At 40.1% G+C, this 15421-nt stretch overlaps 1 protein-coding gene across 2 annotated transcripts in view; it reads right to left on the bottom strand.

Annotated features, from left to right (window-relative positions):
- Positions 1-15421, bottom strand: part of CARS2 (cysteinyl-tRNA synthetase 2, mitochondrial) — a 98017-nt gene that overhangs the window by 32986 nt on the left and 49610 nt on the right. Inside the window, exons 7-9 of one of the 2 annotated variants that reach the window (XM_089693583.1) lie at positions 10726-10855; positions 5961-6094; positions 2362-2429 (exon numbers count right to left, since the gene is read on the bottom strand). In XM_089693583.1, the coding sequence (XP_089549709.1) occupies positions 2362-2429; positions 5961-6094; positions 10726-10855 (332 nt within the window). The remainder of the gene's footprint in view (positions 1-2361; positions 2430-5960; positions 6095-10725; positions 10856-15421) is intronic. The other variant, XM_089693584.1, reaches the window with a different exon arrangement.

Below are 15421 nucleotides of genomic sequence, written 5' to 3'. Positions count from 1 at the left end.
CTCCGAAGTAATGCGGTGTACCAGGAGGGTTCACTCCTCATCTGAAAGCCAACCAAGGGCAATGGGATACAGAAGAGATGAGAGATCCACAGAGGCAAGCCCAGAAGCTACAGTGGATGCGTATTGGTTTTGATAGTAATCATGAAATTCCTTGAGAATGCCCTCTGCATTCGTGATAGTCCCGCCTGTGGGGGAGGTAAGCTCAGAGACCATAGTAAGGGGGAGCATCATGTTGGGATAACATGGCCAGCAACCTACCATTCTTGTCACCTTGTTCAAAAAATTTTTGTTTGGAAGTGTACATGTCCAGCCGTGTAACCTTTATCAGGTGTAGATGTAAGGCACACCTGGCAGACATAAGCATGTCAAAATTTAAGTCAGAGGAGTCAGCCCCATATTGAGTGAATCTATCAACCATGCACATAAACTTTAATGTCATCCCAGTCTTAGTCAGTATGGTTCAATATTGAGTTGGCCCTCCCTTTGCAGCTAGAACAGTTTCAACTCTTTTGGGAAGACTGTCCACAAGGTTTAGGAGTGTCTATGGGAATATTTGACCATTCTTCCAGAAGAGCATTTGTAAAGCCAGGCACTGATGTTGGATGAGAAGGCCTGGCTTGCAGTCCCCGCTCTAACTCATCCCAAAGGTGTTCTATTGGGCTGAGGTTAGGAATCTGTGCAGGCCAGTTCAAGTTCCTTCACCCCAAACTTGCTCATCCATATCTTTAGGGACATTACTTTGTGCGCTGGTGTGCAGTCATGTTGGAACTGGAAGGGGCCATCCCCAAACTGTTCCCACAAAGTTGGGAGCATGAAATTGTCCAAAATGCTCTTCACTGGAACTAAGGGGCCAAGACCAACCCCTGAAAAACAACCCCATACTATAATCCCTACTCCGCCAAACTTTACACTTGGCATAATGCAGTCAGGCAAGTGTAAAGAACATGTCTCCACTGCTCTAGAGTCCAGTGGTGGCGTGCTTTACACCACTGCATCTGACGCTTTGCCCTGCACTTGGTGATATAAGGCTTGGATGCAGCTGCGGCCATGGAAACCCATTTCATGAAGCTCTCTATGCACTGATGTTGTGCTAATCTGAAGGCCACACGAAGTTTGGAGGTCTTTAGCTATGGACTCTGCAGACAGATGGCGACTTCTGCGCACTATGAACTTCAGTATGTGCTGACCCCCGCTCTGTCATCTTACATGGCCTACCACTTCGTGGCTGAGTTGCTGTTGTACCCAGTTGCTTCCTTTTTGTTATCATACCATTAACATTTGACCATGGAATATTTAATAGTAAGGAAATTTCACAGATGGACTTATTGCACAGGTGGCAACCTATCCCGGTACCACACTTGAATTCACTGAGCTCCTCAGAGCGACCCATTCTTTCACAAAATGTTTGTAGAAGCAGTCTGCATGCCTAGGTGCTTGATTTTATACACCTGTGGCCATGGAGGTGATTGGAACACTGGAATCCAATGATTTGTCCCAATACTTTTGGCAATATAGTGTATGTGTTACAACAATAGTATGTTCATTGGTGCACTGCGGTGCCATTTATTGGTAATGGAACCTCAACACACCCATTTTGCAGCACACTACTTTGGTACACAGTGTTACTAAAAATGGTGCATGTCCAATATATTGTCCATCCTGGTGTGCTGAATAGGCTTCCTTAACATAACCCACACTGAAGCAAATGTATTAAAGTAACGCACTGGACTGGACAGGTGTGAATCCAGCCTAGTGTCAGAAAACATTTGCTACCAGAATAAAATGAAAAGGCTAAAAAAAAAAAATTACAATTCTCTGGCTACCCGGCTTCCACGATATGCCCAGATGGAAATTTCATGGTTTCTTGTAAAGGCTGAAGAGCCTTTAACAGTCAAATGGACCATTTAAGAGGAAACTATGGACATAATTATTATTCTATGAGTAGGCTGGGATAGAAGCCAGCCTAGGGAGATAATGCTCTACAGGTTTGGGAAGAAAAACAAAGCAATGATCAAGGATATACTTCACTTAGTGGTGAACATTTCCAAATGACACACTCATCCTGACAGATGTTTGGCACATGAATCCATATAACACATTTGTACTGTATAAAGAGATTTTCACCTCAGTGTACCTCTGAATTAAAACTAATTTAAATGCTAGACAAGGCAGCAGGTTTTGTTTCCAGACTGATAACAGAAAAAACAATGCACTCCCATATGAATTATTTGTAGCTTATATACAGCAGATGTGATTCCCAAACACCACAGTAAAGCCGTTTGGGAAAGGCTCAGTCATTAGCTGAAAATCAGTATGGGAATAAAGGAAGGAAGCACTAATACCAGTGGAAACAGGTATTACCTTCACTGTAATGTAGTTTTTCAAAGACTTTGACATTTTCTCCTCATTTCCTTTCAGATGTAAATGTCCTAAATAGAAGAAGAGAAAAAATAATGTCCTCATTTTGTCATTTAAAATAAATCTGAATGAGAAAACTTTACTTAAAAATAAAATAAAATGTACTGACACACAGAAGTTGGAAAGTAAAGAAGGGAATAAAAATAAAAGTGGCCCATGAAGTCACCTTCATAGCGCAAGGAAAGCAAAGAAAAACTGTGATAGAAAAAATGATTAACGTGCAGAGGAGGGAACTGGGAATAAAACGAAATCCACATGGACACAAGGCAAGATTTAAGGAAAACTAGAATATCCTCAGGTGTGTTTAAATATGCATCTATGAGTAATACACACTGGAGACAGTGTGGAACTTATGAAGAATTGGCCTATTAATCAACTAGAAAGCAGCAGCATCTTGGAAGTATGAGAAATGCCACAAAATGGCTGACTATTTAGCAGAGAGGATGGGAACAACTTAACCAGCTTTATTAATGCACAAGAATGTATTATCATCCTGGAAGTATGAGCAATGCCACAAAATGGCTGACTCTATTTAGCAGAGAGGATGGGAACAACTTAACCAGCTTTATTAATGCACTAGAATGTATCATCCTGGAAGTATGAGCAATACCATAAAATGGATGCCTCTGCTTAGCATAGATGACAAACAACTTAACCAGCTTTATTAATCCATTACAAAGGATTTACATTTTGGAATCATGTGAGAGATGGAGGTAAAAGTTGCTGGATGTAGATCAATTTCACAGTCAAGATTTACCATGGTAAAGTAAACAAGGGCACTAGTTGGTTCACAGATAGCAATAAACTACAAGGTGGAGCTTTGGGTGAAATCTAAGAGGTACAGGTGCATCTTGGACCAAATGTTGTCATATGGGCAGCACAGTGGCTTAGTGGTTATCACGTCTGCCTTGCAGTAAATGGGTCATGGGTTCGATTCCCGACCATGGCGCCTCCTGCATGAGTTTGCATGTTCTTCCTCTGCTTGCGTGGGTTTCCTCCGGGTGCTCCAGTTTCCTCCCACACTCCAAAGGTAGGTTAATTAGATCCTGTCGAAATTGGCCCTAATATGTGTATGTATGAATGTAAGTTAGGAACCTTAGATTGTACACCCCGTGAGGGTTAGGGACTGATGTGAATGTACAATATATATGTGTAAAGTGCTGCGTAAATTGACAGCGCTATATAAGTACCTGAAATAAATATACAGTTTATTTAATCAGAAAAGAGGTGTGCGCACAGGGGGGGCAGGCACTTTAGTGCAGTGTGTGAAAGCAATTGGGTGGGCAGCTGAGCCACCTGAATTCTTCCACCTGACAAGCCCTGCTGCTTGCCCGCAGAAGGGCTAAATGTTAAAAAAAAAAAAACCTACCTGCCCGGCGCCTGCAACTGCATGTCCCGGGCATTGGGCGATATAATTTGCACATCCCTGAGAATACATACTTGAAAATACATAATTTTTTTTTAACCACAGTTTGGTGTCACTATAAAAGCACATTAGAACAATCATATACCTTACTACCATGCATCTCTGCATGCACATACTGTAAATGTGACATAGCCCTGAGAATGTTGTGGTTGTATTACAGCTCTGTACACATGAAAAAAAAAGGAAAGGTCTATCTGAGGATGCAGTACAACTCCATGCAGCCATGGCAATGCTAAATACTCTGTGTGTAAGGTTCCTTTTAGCATAATGCTAAGCATCTGTGTATGTCTAGCCATGCATGATAATACATTTTACTACAGCCAATGCTAGAAAATCTTCAAAGGATTGCACTAGTGTTGTTGTAGGCCCTACTTTCAATGTCTGTATTCATAATAAAAATAAAACTTTAAGAGTAATTGGCAGCTAAGCATAAAGGATTTGTGCCAGCTAATCTTACACTAATTGTAGTGGAATTCAGAGAATGGCTGCTGCATTGCCCTACTTCTTTTCCTCATACAACCATCCAAATGGAATTATGCTTCACAGCTCCGCAGTTAGAATTATTTAAAGGGGGTGGGGGCAGGAATCAAGTCAAGTACATCTTTTGTTGATTTTGCAACCTGTCTATGTAATACCAATCAGTTACTTCTGAGTTGCTTCCTCCTCCTACTTTTTATACCTATGCTGTACAACTGAAATATAAATTAATGGGCTAATGCCATGTTCTTACAAAGAAGGGGAAATGACTAACAATTTTATTATAGGTGATTGTAGGTACACTATGTTGCCAAAAGTATTGGGACGCCTGCCTTTACACACACGAACTTTAATGGCATCCCAGTCTTATGCCATGAAGCTCTCTACGCACGGTTGTGCTAATCTGAAGGCCACACGCAGTTTGGAGGTCTTTAGCTAATGACTCTGTAGACAGTTGGTTTGTGCTTCAGCATACGCTGACCTTTCACGTGGCCTACCATTTCGTGGCTGAGTTGCTTCCACTTTGTTATCATAACACTAACCGTTGACTGTGGAATATTTAGCAGAAAGGAAATTTTACGGATGGACTTATTTCACAGGTGGCAACCTATCATGGTAAAAAGGCTTGACTTCACTGAGCTCCTGAGAGCGACCCATTCTTTCCCAAATGTTTGTAGAAGCAGTCTGCATGTCTAGGTGCTTGATTTTATACACCGTTGGCTATGAAGGTGGTTGGAACATCTGAATCCAATGATTTGGAGGGATGTTCCAATACTTTTGGCAATATAGTGTATATTTAAATTAATATATAAATTTAGGAGCTAGTAAAACTTATAGTTGTAGTTAGAAGCCAACAGGCAAATTTAAATAGCTTAAAAACATCTGCTTCTGTTGAACCACAAAACAGACTAATAACAGATACAAGCTAACATTTTGAAGGTGTACTGGCTACTCATTTTAGTTCTTTAATTCTAAGATTTGTCCAGCTATAAGGTACTTACTAATATTTATGCAATGTGGCCAATTCACCAATGATACTGACAAAAAGAAATATATACCTTTATGTAGTTCTATTATAGTCCACACAAACAGAATATTCTACTTCTCTCACTAGTAGTGTGTGCATACGAATGGGCTGAAATCGCACTGGATCTCAAGAAAGGAGTGCATGCACTACTGTTCAAAAGTGCACTGCACCAAATCTCATGGTAATGCAATACCATGCGATTCACTGCAGACAAACATTGCTTTTGTGAGTCTGGAGTGTCATTAGGGATGTATTGACACCCACAGCTGTTGCACACCCAGTGTGTTTTGAACCTTGGTGTGGAAAATGCACACATACTGTGATTTGGCGTTAACAAGCCCTTAAGGCTGTCTTTTTAATATATACAAAAACCGTGCATTTGTGTTTAACCTCCTTTTGAGCTATGTTCCATCAACCACAGCCATACTGGATATCAATAAGTAATGCAAGTAAAAGTAAAGTAAATAAGTCTGACATGGAATGTGTAAGCCAAGCAGGACTGAGAACTAAACAGAAGTAGCTCATGCCCCAATGCCTTCCATATTGAAATAACTTTTGAGAATAAACTCAAACAAAACATTTATCTTGTACTTATTTTGTCAGGATACATACCACTATGAAGAAAATAGTTTCCCCACTGTTCACACTGGTGATAGGCCTCACACTGAGCAATCTCATTTTCATGATGTGGAAAGGCTAGATCAATCCCACCAGTGTGAATGTCAAGCTGTTTCCCAAACACAGAGCTGTAAGGGAAATAGAAAGTACCACCATAAACAAGTATACTTCACTATACATTACCTAAAAGATTTAACAACTATTTTGGAAGCCTAAAGGTCATCATTATTCTTGCTAATAATGCCCCGATACAGTCAATTATACAGAACAAATCTAGCTGATAATTTCTTGCATGTTAAAGGCTTGCTAAAACTACACAGGTACTCTTTATCTATTGTGCACTGTGCTCCAGCACTGCATGTGAAAGTAATTGTTTTCACAGGTATTCAGGTCCTACATTTTGATTCCAAATGTCCCCACTTGCATCTTAAGCAGCCACAGATGGTTTGAATCTTGGTCAGTTCAGCAGGGACTGGCCAAGATTCAATCCATGCATGGGCAGGCTGATTGTACCAAAGTGGATCCATTGATCATTTTGGGTACAACCAGCATGTTGGATTTTTACATGACTATTGCCACAGGCTATAGCTGCTAGCAATAATCTCGGCTCCCTGCACCCCAACCCACCCACCCAGAGGAGAACACAGTAGTTTTGCAGAATAATTTCTCCATCAACACGGACAGTGCTGATGGGTGAATCCAGCAATTTTCTTTCCTCCATGGTTGCAGAAAGAAAATCGCATCATCTATTGCGTGCCTTACACATAAAACACGAATGGTGGATTTCATCAGACTGGCCATTGTATTTTACATAAAATGGTCTATAAAAATGCATTGAGTTTCTACGTACATAGCTCAGTATTTGTACAACTTGTGTTGAAATGTGTTCCTGGTACAGCAACCAGTTTATTGCATTTCAGTAATAATAAATGGTTAAAGCTAAAAGAGGCCTCTGCCTACTGGTTGCTATTGGTAACAGCCCTAGTTTTCTATATTTGAACAGCTCATTATATGGAAAAACATTAGACTTTCAAATAAATGTAAACCAATGGGTATTACTGCTAGTATTATTGCTTATTTTTGTAATCAATTAGTTGGCCGATTATTGTTTCAATTGATCGAATAAAAACCTCAAAGAAAGTTTAATCTATAATTTAGTTAACATGTAAAATTTTTTTTTAAAAAATTATTCGTATAGACTCCCTTGTCATATGGCATGATACAAGCAGCAGCATGCTTTTTTTTTTCATCACCAGTCATGATGAGGTAAAAAAAATTAAAAAATTAGCCATTTATAGTACAACAGCAGCAGATAATCACTACTATAAGGGGTTAATTTATAGTGTGAAACAGGGGAAATTTATATATATATATATATATATATATATATATACACACAGTGGGGATCGAAAGTTTGGGCACCCCAGCTAAAAATTTGTATTAATGTGCATAAAGAAGCCAAGGAAAGATGGAAAAATCTCCAAAAGGCATCAAATTACAGATTAGACATTCTTATAATATGTCAACAAAAGTTAGATTTTATTTCCATCATTTACACTTTCAAAATAACAGAAAACAAAAAAATGGCGTCTGCAAAAGTTTGGGCACCCTGCAGAATTTATAGCATGCACTGCCCCCTTTGCAAAGCTGAGATCTGCCAGTGTCATGGATTGTTCTCAATCATCGTCTGGGAAGACCAGGTGATGTCAATCTCAAAGGTTTTAAATGCCCAGACTCATCTGACCTTGCCCCAACAATCAGCACCATGGGTTCTTCTAAGCAGTTGTCTAGAAAACTGAAACTGAAAATAGTTGACGCTCACAAAGCTGGAGAAGGCTATAAGAAGATAGCAAAGCGTTTTCAGATGTCAATATCCTCTGTTCGGAATGTAATTAAGAAATGGCAGGCATCAGGAACAGTGGAAGTTAAAGCAACATCTGGAAGACCAAGAAAAATATCAGACAGAACAGCTCGCAGGATTGTGAGAAAAACTATTCAAAACCCACGTTTGACTGCACGATCCCTCCAGAAAGATCTGGCAGACACTGGAGTTGTGGTACACTATTCCACTATAAAGAGATACTTGTACAAATATGGTCTTCATGGAAGAGTCATCAGAAGAAAACCTCTTCTACGTCCTCGCCACAAAAATCATCGTTTGAACTTTGCAAATGAACATATAGACAAGCCTGATGCATTTTGGAAACAAGTTCTGTGGACCGATGAGGTTAAAATTGAACTTTTTGGCCGGAATGAGCAAAGGTACGTTTGGAGAAGAAGAGGCACATAATTTAATGAAAAGAACCTCTGTCCAACTGTTAAGCATGGGGTTGGATCAATCATGCTTTGGGGTTGTGTTGCAGCCAGTGGCACAGGGAACATCTCACGAGTAGAAGGAAAAATAGATTCAATAAAATTTCAGCAAATTTGGATGGTAACTTGATGCCATCTGTGAAAAAGCTGAAGTTAAAGAGAGGATGGCTTCTACAAATGGATAATGATCCTAAACACACCTAGAAATCCACGGGGGATTACATCAAGAGGCGTAAACTGAAGGTTTTGCCATGGCCTTCACAATCTTCTGACCTCAACATAATTGAACATCTATGGATAGACCTTAAAAGAGCAGTGCGTGACAGGCAGCCCAGAAATCTCAAAGAACTGGAAGACTTTTGTAAGGAAGAATGGGCAAAGATACCTCAAACAAGAATTGAAAGACTCTTGGCTGGCTACAAAAAGCGTTTACAAGCTGTGATACTTGCCAAAGGGGGCAGTACAAGATATTAACTCTGCAGGGTGCCCAAACTTTTGCAGACGCCATTTTTTTGTTTTCTGTTATTTTGAAAGTGTAAATGATGGAAAAAAAATCTAACTTTTGTTGACATATTATAAGAATGTCTAATCTGTAATTTGATGCCTTTTGGATATTTTTCCATCTTTCCTTGGCTTCTTTATGCACATTAATACAAATTTTTATTTGGGGTGCCCAAACTTTCGATCCCCACTGTATACACACACACATACATATATATAATATAGCTATGTGAAGGGTGAAAGGAGGGGGATCTTTTATAGTAAAGTAGTAATAAAGGCTAAGACTTTTTTTCATGGATATAAATCATTTTAAATATATTGCATAGTACTGGTAAACCTTTAATTTATCTTTAATTGTAATGCATTATATGACCACTGGTCTATCGGCCTCCAGCTTCTCTGGGTTCAGATGCTGATCTTCCCTGCACAGAGCCCTTAACCACTTGCCAACCGTGCTATAGCCGAATGACGCTACAGCGTGGCTGTCCAGTTCTGGGTGGGGCGTCATATGACGTCCTCCCAGAATGCGCCCCCAGCGGCGCGCACCCAGAGATCTCCGTGATTGCTGTGTCCTAAGGACACAGCTGATCTCATGATGTAGTAAACGGCCAATCACAGCGGCCTTTTACCACATGATCAGCTGTGTCAAATATCACAGATCAACGGGTAAATACAGTTGCCGGTTATTGGCTGCACTTTCCTCACACTGTCACAGCGTGAGGAAAAGTACTGCTGATAACCGGCAATTGTCAGAGAACAGATCAGCACTGATGACCCACTAGTGCCTATCAGTGCCACCCACCTGTGCCCAGCAGTGCCGCCGATTAGTGCCACCAGTCAGTGCCCAGCAGTGCCACCCATCAGTGCTGCCTATCAGGGCCCATCATTGCTGCATATCAGTATAGTATCATCAGTGCCACCTATCAGTGCAGCATCATCAGTGCTGCCTAACCATACCACCTCACCAGTGCCCATCAGTGCTGCCTATCAGTGCAGCCTCATCAATGCACATCAGTGAAGGAGAAAAATTACCTGTTTGCAAAATTTTATAATGAAAACAAAGAAAATCTTTTTTTTCCCAAACTTTTTTCTCTTTTTTTGTGTATAGCGCAAAAAATAAAACACCCAGCGGCAATTAAATACCACCAAAAGAAAGCTCTATTTGTGTGAAAAAATTTAATATAGGTACAATGTTGCAATTGTCATTCAAAGTGCGACAGCGCTGAAAATTGGCCTGGGCAGGAAGGGGGTATAAGTGCCCAGTAGGCAAGTGGTTTTAAAGTGATTGTAAACCTTGGATTTTTATTTCTAAACTACAAACTTGTCATACCTGCCTGCTCTGTGCAATGCTTTTGCACAGAGCAGCCCTGATTCTCCTCTTCTGGGGTCCCCCACCAGCACTTCTGGCTCTTCCTGCCTCCAGAATATAGCAAACTGCAAAGTATAGTATAGAATGCCCCGAAAGCAAGGTAAAAAAACTTCTGCCTTTAGAATAACTTCCTCCACCTGCCCAGGACTACATGTCCCATGAGGCATTGCTCCTCACACATTCACAAGTTCTCAGGCACTTACTGACATGTATGGAGTGTGTACTGAGCTATATGTGTGCTGCACTATATTTTCTGATATGTAAACATGCATTCTGTATGCAGGCCAACTAATCAGCTGACCAACTAGTCGATTATGAAAATAGTTGACAATTACTTTCATAATTGATTATGTTGATTAGTTGTTTCAGCTCTAAATAGAATAATTTTCAGCCCTGGTACTAATCCTTACCCTTGTACACTACTCCTCCATTTACTAAGAGAAGAAAACTCCATGGGAACCTCAGACTAAAAAGACAATATTATCCTTGTGCAAATAAAAAAAGGCAAAATAAAGTTTTCTGGCATTTGCTACAGAGCCCTTTGTTCAGCTGACATGTACTTTTACATCTATGTACCTTGCAAGTGTGGAACATTCAATGTGCCAACCAGGTCTTCCTTTCCCCCATGGAGAAACCCAGAAAGGCTCTTCAGGTTTAGCAGATTTCCACAAAGCAAAATCTCTGGGAGACCTTTTGTCGCTGTCAGCTGTCCCAACATAAGAGTTGAGAAATGCAAAATAATTATGAGAGTAGTAACGTAACTAAATATGTTTAACAGCTTATCAACAGATAAAGCAAAACTCAATAGATCAATACCTGCAAAATTTAAATGATGTTATATGTTAACAAACCATCATAAAGTCTGGCTAACAATGTCCAAGTAAGAATTTGGCAGAATTTGGCAGAATTAGGAGAATGAAGTCAATGCAAACCTGTGCTCAGGCAATGTAAGGCAGCCTTTAAAATTACATGCATTTACTGGGAGAGGCCAGAAGATAACTGAAAAGATGGCTGTTAGCTGATGCACGTGCAAGGTAAATCCCACTGAATGCATGCAGTTTCAAAGGCTGTTAAATCTCTCAAAGAGAAAAACATCATGCCAGCCAAGCAACAGAAGAACAAACATGGCTCCTCCAGGTCGGTCTCCACCTATCTTACCTCCATGCACACTAACAGGTGCTGGCCCTGCTCATTGTAGTCTTTATAATAAAGAAATAAATCTCGTGGCCACACAACTGATAAGATCACCTTTATTGAATTATCGTCCAAATACACTCCACAATACAGTAGAAGATGGAAAACAGCAACCCAGGTGACGCATTTCACGCTGACACCAGAGCTTAATCATAGCTTATATACTATGTCTCAAAGTCTCACACAGGTGCATTATATATATATATATGGTGATGTAAGGCTTGGATGCAGCTGCTTGGCCATGGAAACCCATTCTATGAAGTTTTTATATAATTATGATTGTAAGTACACTATGTTTCCAAAAGTATTGGGACGCCTGCCTTTACACGCACAAGAAACTTTAATGGCATCCCAGTCTTATGAACGCACTATGAACTTCAGTATGCGCTGAGCCCACTGTGTCATCTTACATGGCCTACCACTTCGTAGCTGAGTTGCTGTTGTTCCCAGTTGCTTCCACTTTGGTATAACAGTTGAACGTGGAATATTTTAGTAGCAAGGAAATTTCATGGATGGACTTATTGCACAGGTGCCAACCTATCAGGGGACCACGCTTAAATTCACTGAGCTCCTGAGAGCGACCCATTCTTTCACAAATGTTTGTAGAAGCAGTCTGCATGCCTAGGTGCTTGATTTTAAACACCTGTGGCATGGAGGTGATTGGAACACTTGAATCCAATGATTTAGAGAGCTGTCGTAATACTTTTGGCAATATAGTGTGTGTGTGGATATATATCTACATATAGATATATATATCTATATGTAGATATATATATATCTATATATATATATACACACACACACTATGTGATCTCTTAATTGTAAAAACCTGTGCCGTATAATTACTGCCGACAGCTGTCAATGACTGGCTATGCTCCTAACACATGAATAGTCCCAGATAACAATTCCTTACTACAACATAAATAAAACATCTAAAACCAAAATGTCCAGGTGTCAACAAACAATAAGGAAAGCCAGGGAACCCAACCATAGGGGTCATGCCAATATATACTATACTAATTATTAATAAGGATGTGAAATATCCCACTCATGGTTGAGTCCCACCGACTTTTTAGTACCAAAACTAAAAGTCCAAATAAACTCTTTTTTGCACAGCAATTTGAATGTCATGGCGGTGATTCCTCAGCTTTATGTACATAAGGTGTGGCAAAAATTATGGACCCCAAGAGGGGAAAAGATTAACTAAAATTCCTGTGCAAAAAGAGAGGTTTTTTGGATTTTTAGTTTGGGTACTAGAAAGTCGGTGGAACCCAATGATGAGTGGGATATTTCACATTACTATGAATAATAAATTAGCATAGTATATATTGGCATAACCCCTGTGGTTGAGTTCCCTGGCTTTCCTTATTGTTTGCCCACAGCTGGACATTTGTCAATTGTTTATTTTGTGTTTGTGTACACTAACATGAAAAATTCCTTTCATTTACATGTATGTTTCCTTTTGATATGTTTATTACGTAATTATTTTGGTTTTACATGTTTTATTTATGTTGTAGTAAGGAACTGTTGTTATCTACATGTGTTAGGGAGCATAGCCAGTCAATGACAATTGTCAGCGGCTGTGATTTAATTATCTGGCACAGGTTCTTGCAATTAAGAGATCACTTAGTATAATTGCAAATACAGTGCTCAGCATAAATGAGTACACCCCTTTCAAAAGTAAGATTTTAATCAATGTCTCAATGAACACAAGAACAATTTCCAAGAACATTTGTTTAGCTCATTACATGAAAGTAAGGTTAATAATATAATTTAGATTACAAAATCTTCAGGTTTACTCAAATTAGTTGATTCAAAAAGGAATACACCCCACAACAAAAACTACTACATCTAGTATTTTGTATGACCTCCATGATTTGTAAGGACAGCACCAAGTCTTTTAAGCATGGAATGAACAAGTTGGTGACATATTGCAACATCTTTTTCCATTCTTCAAGAAATACCTCTTTTAAAGCCTGGATGCTGGATGGAGAGTGATGCTCAACCTGTCCCTTCAGAAATCCCCATAGGTGTTCGATTTGGTTCAAAACAGGAGACATACTTGGCCACTAAATCACTTATACCTTATTCTTCTTCAGAAATGCAACAGTGGCCTTAGATGTGTGTTTTGGATCATTGTCATATTGGAAAAGTGCACGACAACCAAGGGCACGGAATGATGGTAACATCTTCTCTTTCAATATAGAGAAGTACATCTGTGAATTCATGATACCATTAATGAAATGCAGCCTCTGCCTGATACCAGCAACACTCATGCAACCCCCACAGAAGGACACTGCCACCAGCATGCATTTTTTTTGTATTCCTCACCTTTGTGACGCCATACAATTTTGAAACTCAGTTCCAAAAACATTTATCTTGGTCTAATCACTCCAGAGTCCCAGTAGTCATCTTCTTTTTCAGCATGGGCCCTGGCAAACTATATGAAGGCTTTTTTGCGCATGGGCTTTAGTAGAGGCTTCCTTCGTGGATGACACCCATGCATGCCACTTCTCTGCAATGTACGCCGTATTGTGTCATGGGAAACAATCACCCCAGTTTGGCTTTCTACTTCTTTAGCTAACTACAGTGAACTTGTATGGAGATTTTCTTCAACCCTTCTTATCAGAAGACGCTCCTGTAAAGGTGTTCGCTTCCATGGATGGCCTGGAAATCTCTGTGAGATGTCTGCAGTTCCATCGTTGTTAAATTTTTGTGTCACGTTTGCTACAGGATTCTGACTGAAAAGTAAAGTTTTTCTGATCTTCTTGTAGCCTTCACCTTTCATGTGTAAATAATTTATTTTCTTTCTCAGGCCTTGTGACATTTCTCTTCCTTGTGGTGCCATTGTTAACAGCATTAAATGGGAAGGGGTTTTCTTTGTTATGTAATGCCCTGTTATAATCAACTGTCTGCTGGACACCTGTTTAATGAATAATTCGACTCACTTGTAGTTAAATTCTTGTTAATTAGAATTTTGTTGTCTAAAATTTAGCTTTGCTCCAAAGACTTTCATTGGGGTGTATTCATTTTTGCAACATGGTCTTGAATTAATTTGTTAGGAAAAATACTTTTTAGTGTGTGCAAATTACCAAATCTTGTTTGCAATCAATGGCCCTCATTTGTGGGAGTACTTTGTAGTGTAGTATCCCATAGAAAATGTTGATTCTGAAAGGAAAGTAAAGATTTTTTTTACAAATCTGTTGGGGTGTACTCATTTATGCTGACTACTGTATGTATACCGGTGTGAGACTTTAGTGTATAAGCTATGATTAAGCGCTATCAGTGTGAAATGCGTTAGCCCTCTTCTAGAGTGTATTTGGACGATAATTCAATAAAGGGGATTTTATCAGATGTGCGGCCACAGATTTATTTTGTCATTATGGTGCCAGCCAAAGCTGGATCTAGGGCGGTGTTGAGAAGGGCGGTGCTGGGGAGGGCTGACCCCCCCCCCCACATTTTATCAGTGCCCCCAAGGTCTCAGTGTATCCACTTATCCATGAGCCAGTCTGATGCAGACAGTTGATGTAAGGAGGCACTTTGATTTGCACACCTGATGTAAGGGGGAACTCTGTTGGGGACCCTGAAGTAAGGTGGAAATCTAATGGGGTCACCTGTTGTAAGGGGGCTGTTAGGGACCAACCTGTGGTAGCCTATAGCGTTCCACAGACCAGAATTTCCCAGGGCGGAGAATCTAAGTCCCGACCTGCTTGTTTCGAGATCCCTGACGGGGGCACTCTGATGGGGATAACTGATCACATCTAAGGGGGCACTGAGATGGGGATAACTGATCATATCTAAAGGGGCACTCTGATGGGGACAATTGATGTGGGGGGGACTGTGATGGAGACACCTGATATAAAGGAGCACTCTGAAGAGGACATCTGATGCAAGGGGCACTCTGATGGGGACCTGATATAAAAGGGGACTTTGATGAGGACTCCTGATACAAAAGGGAACCCTGATAGGGATATCTGATGTAAGGGGACACATGTACTGTTTAATCACCCTAATCTAATGACAGCCTAATACATGCTAGTGTTTGGTTTGTTTGTTTTTACTTCAACCCCAGATCAGA

This window comes from Staurois parvus, unplaced genomic scaffold (genome assembly GCF_062004578.1).
Source record: "Staurois parvus isolate SC_StPar_1 unplaced genomic scaffold, SC_StPar_1.0 ptg000634l, whole genome shotgun sequence".
Classification (NCBI taxonomy): domain Eukaryota; kingdom Metazoa; phylum Chordata; class Amphibia; order Anura; family Ranidae; genus Staurois; species Staurois parvus.
The sequence above is the reverse complement of the archived record's forward strand: the minus strand, read 5'-3'. Positions and strand labels throughout refer to the sequence as shown.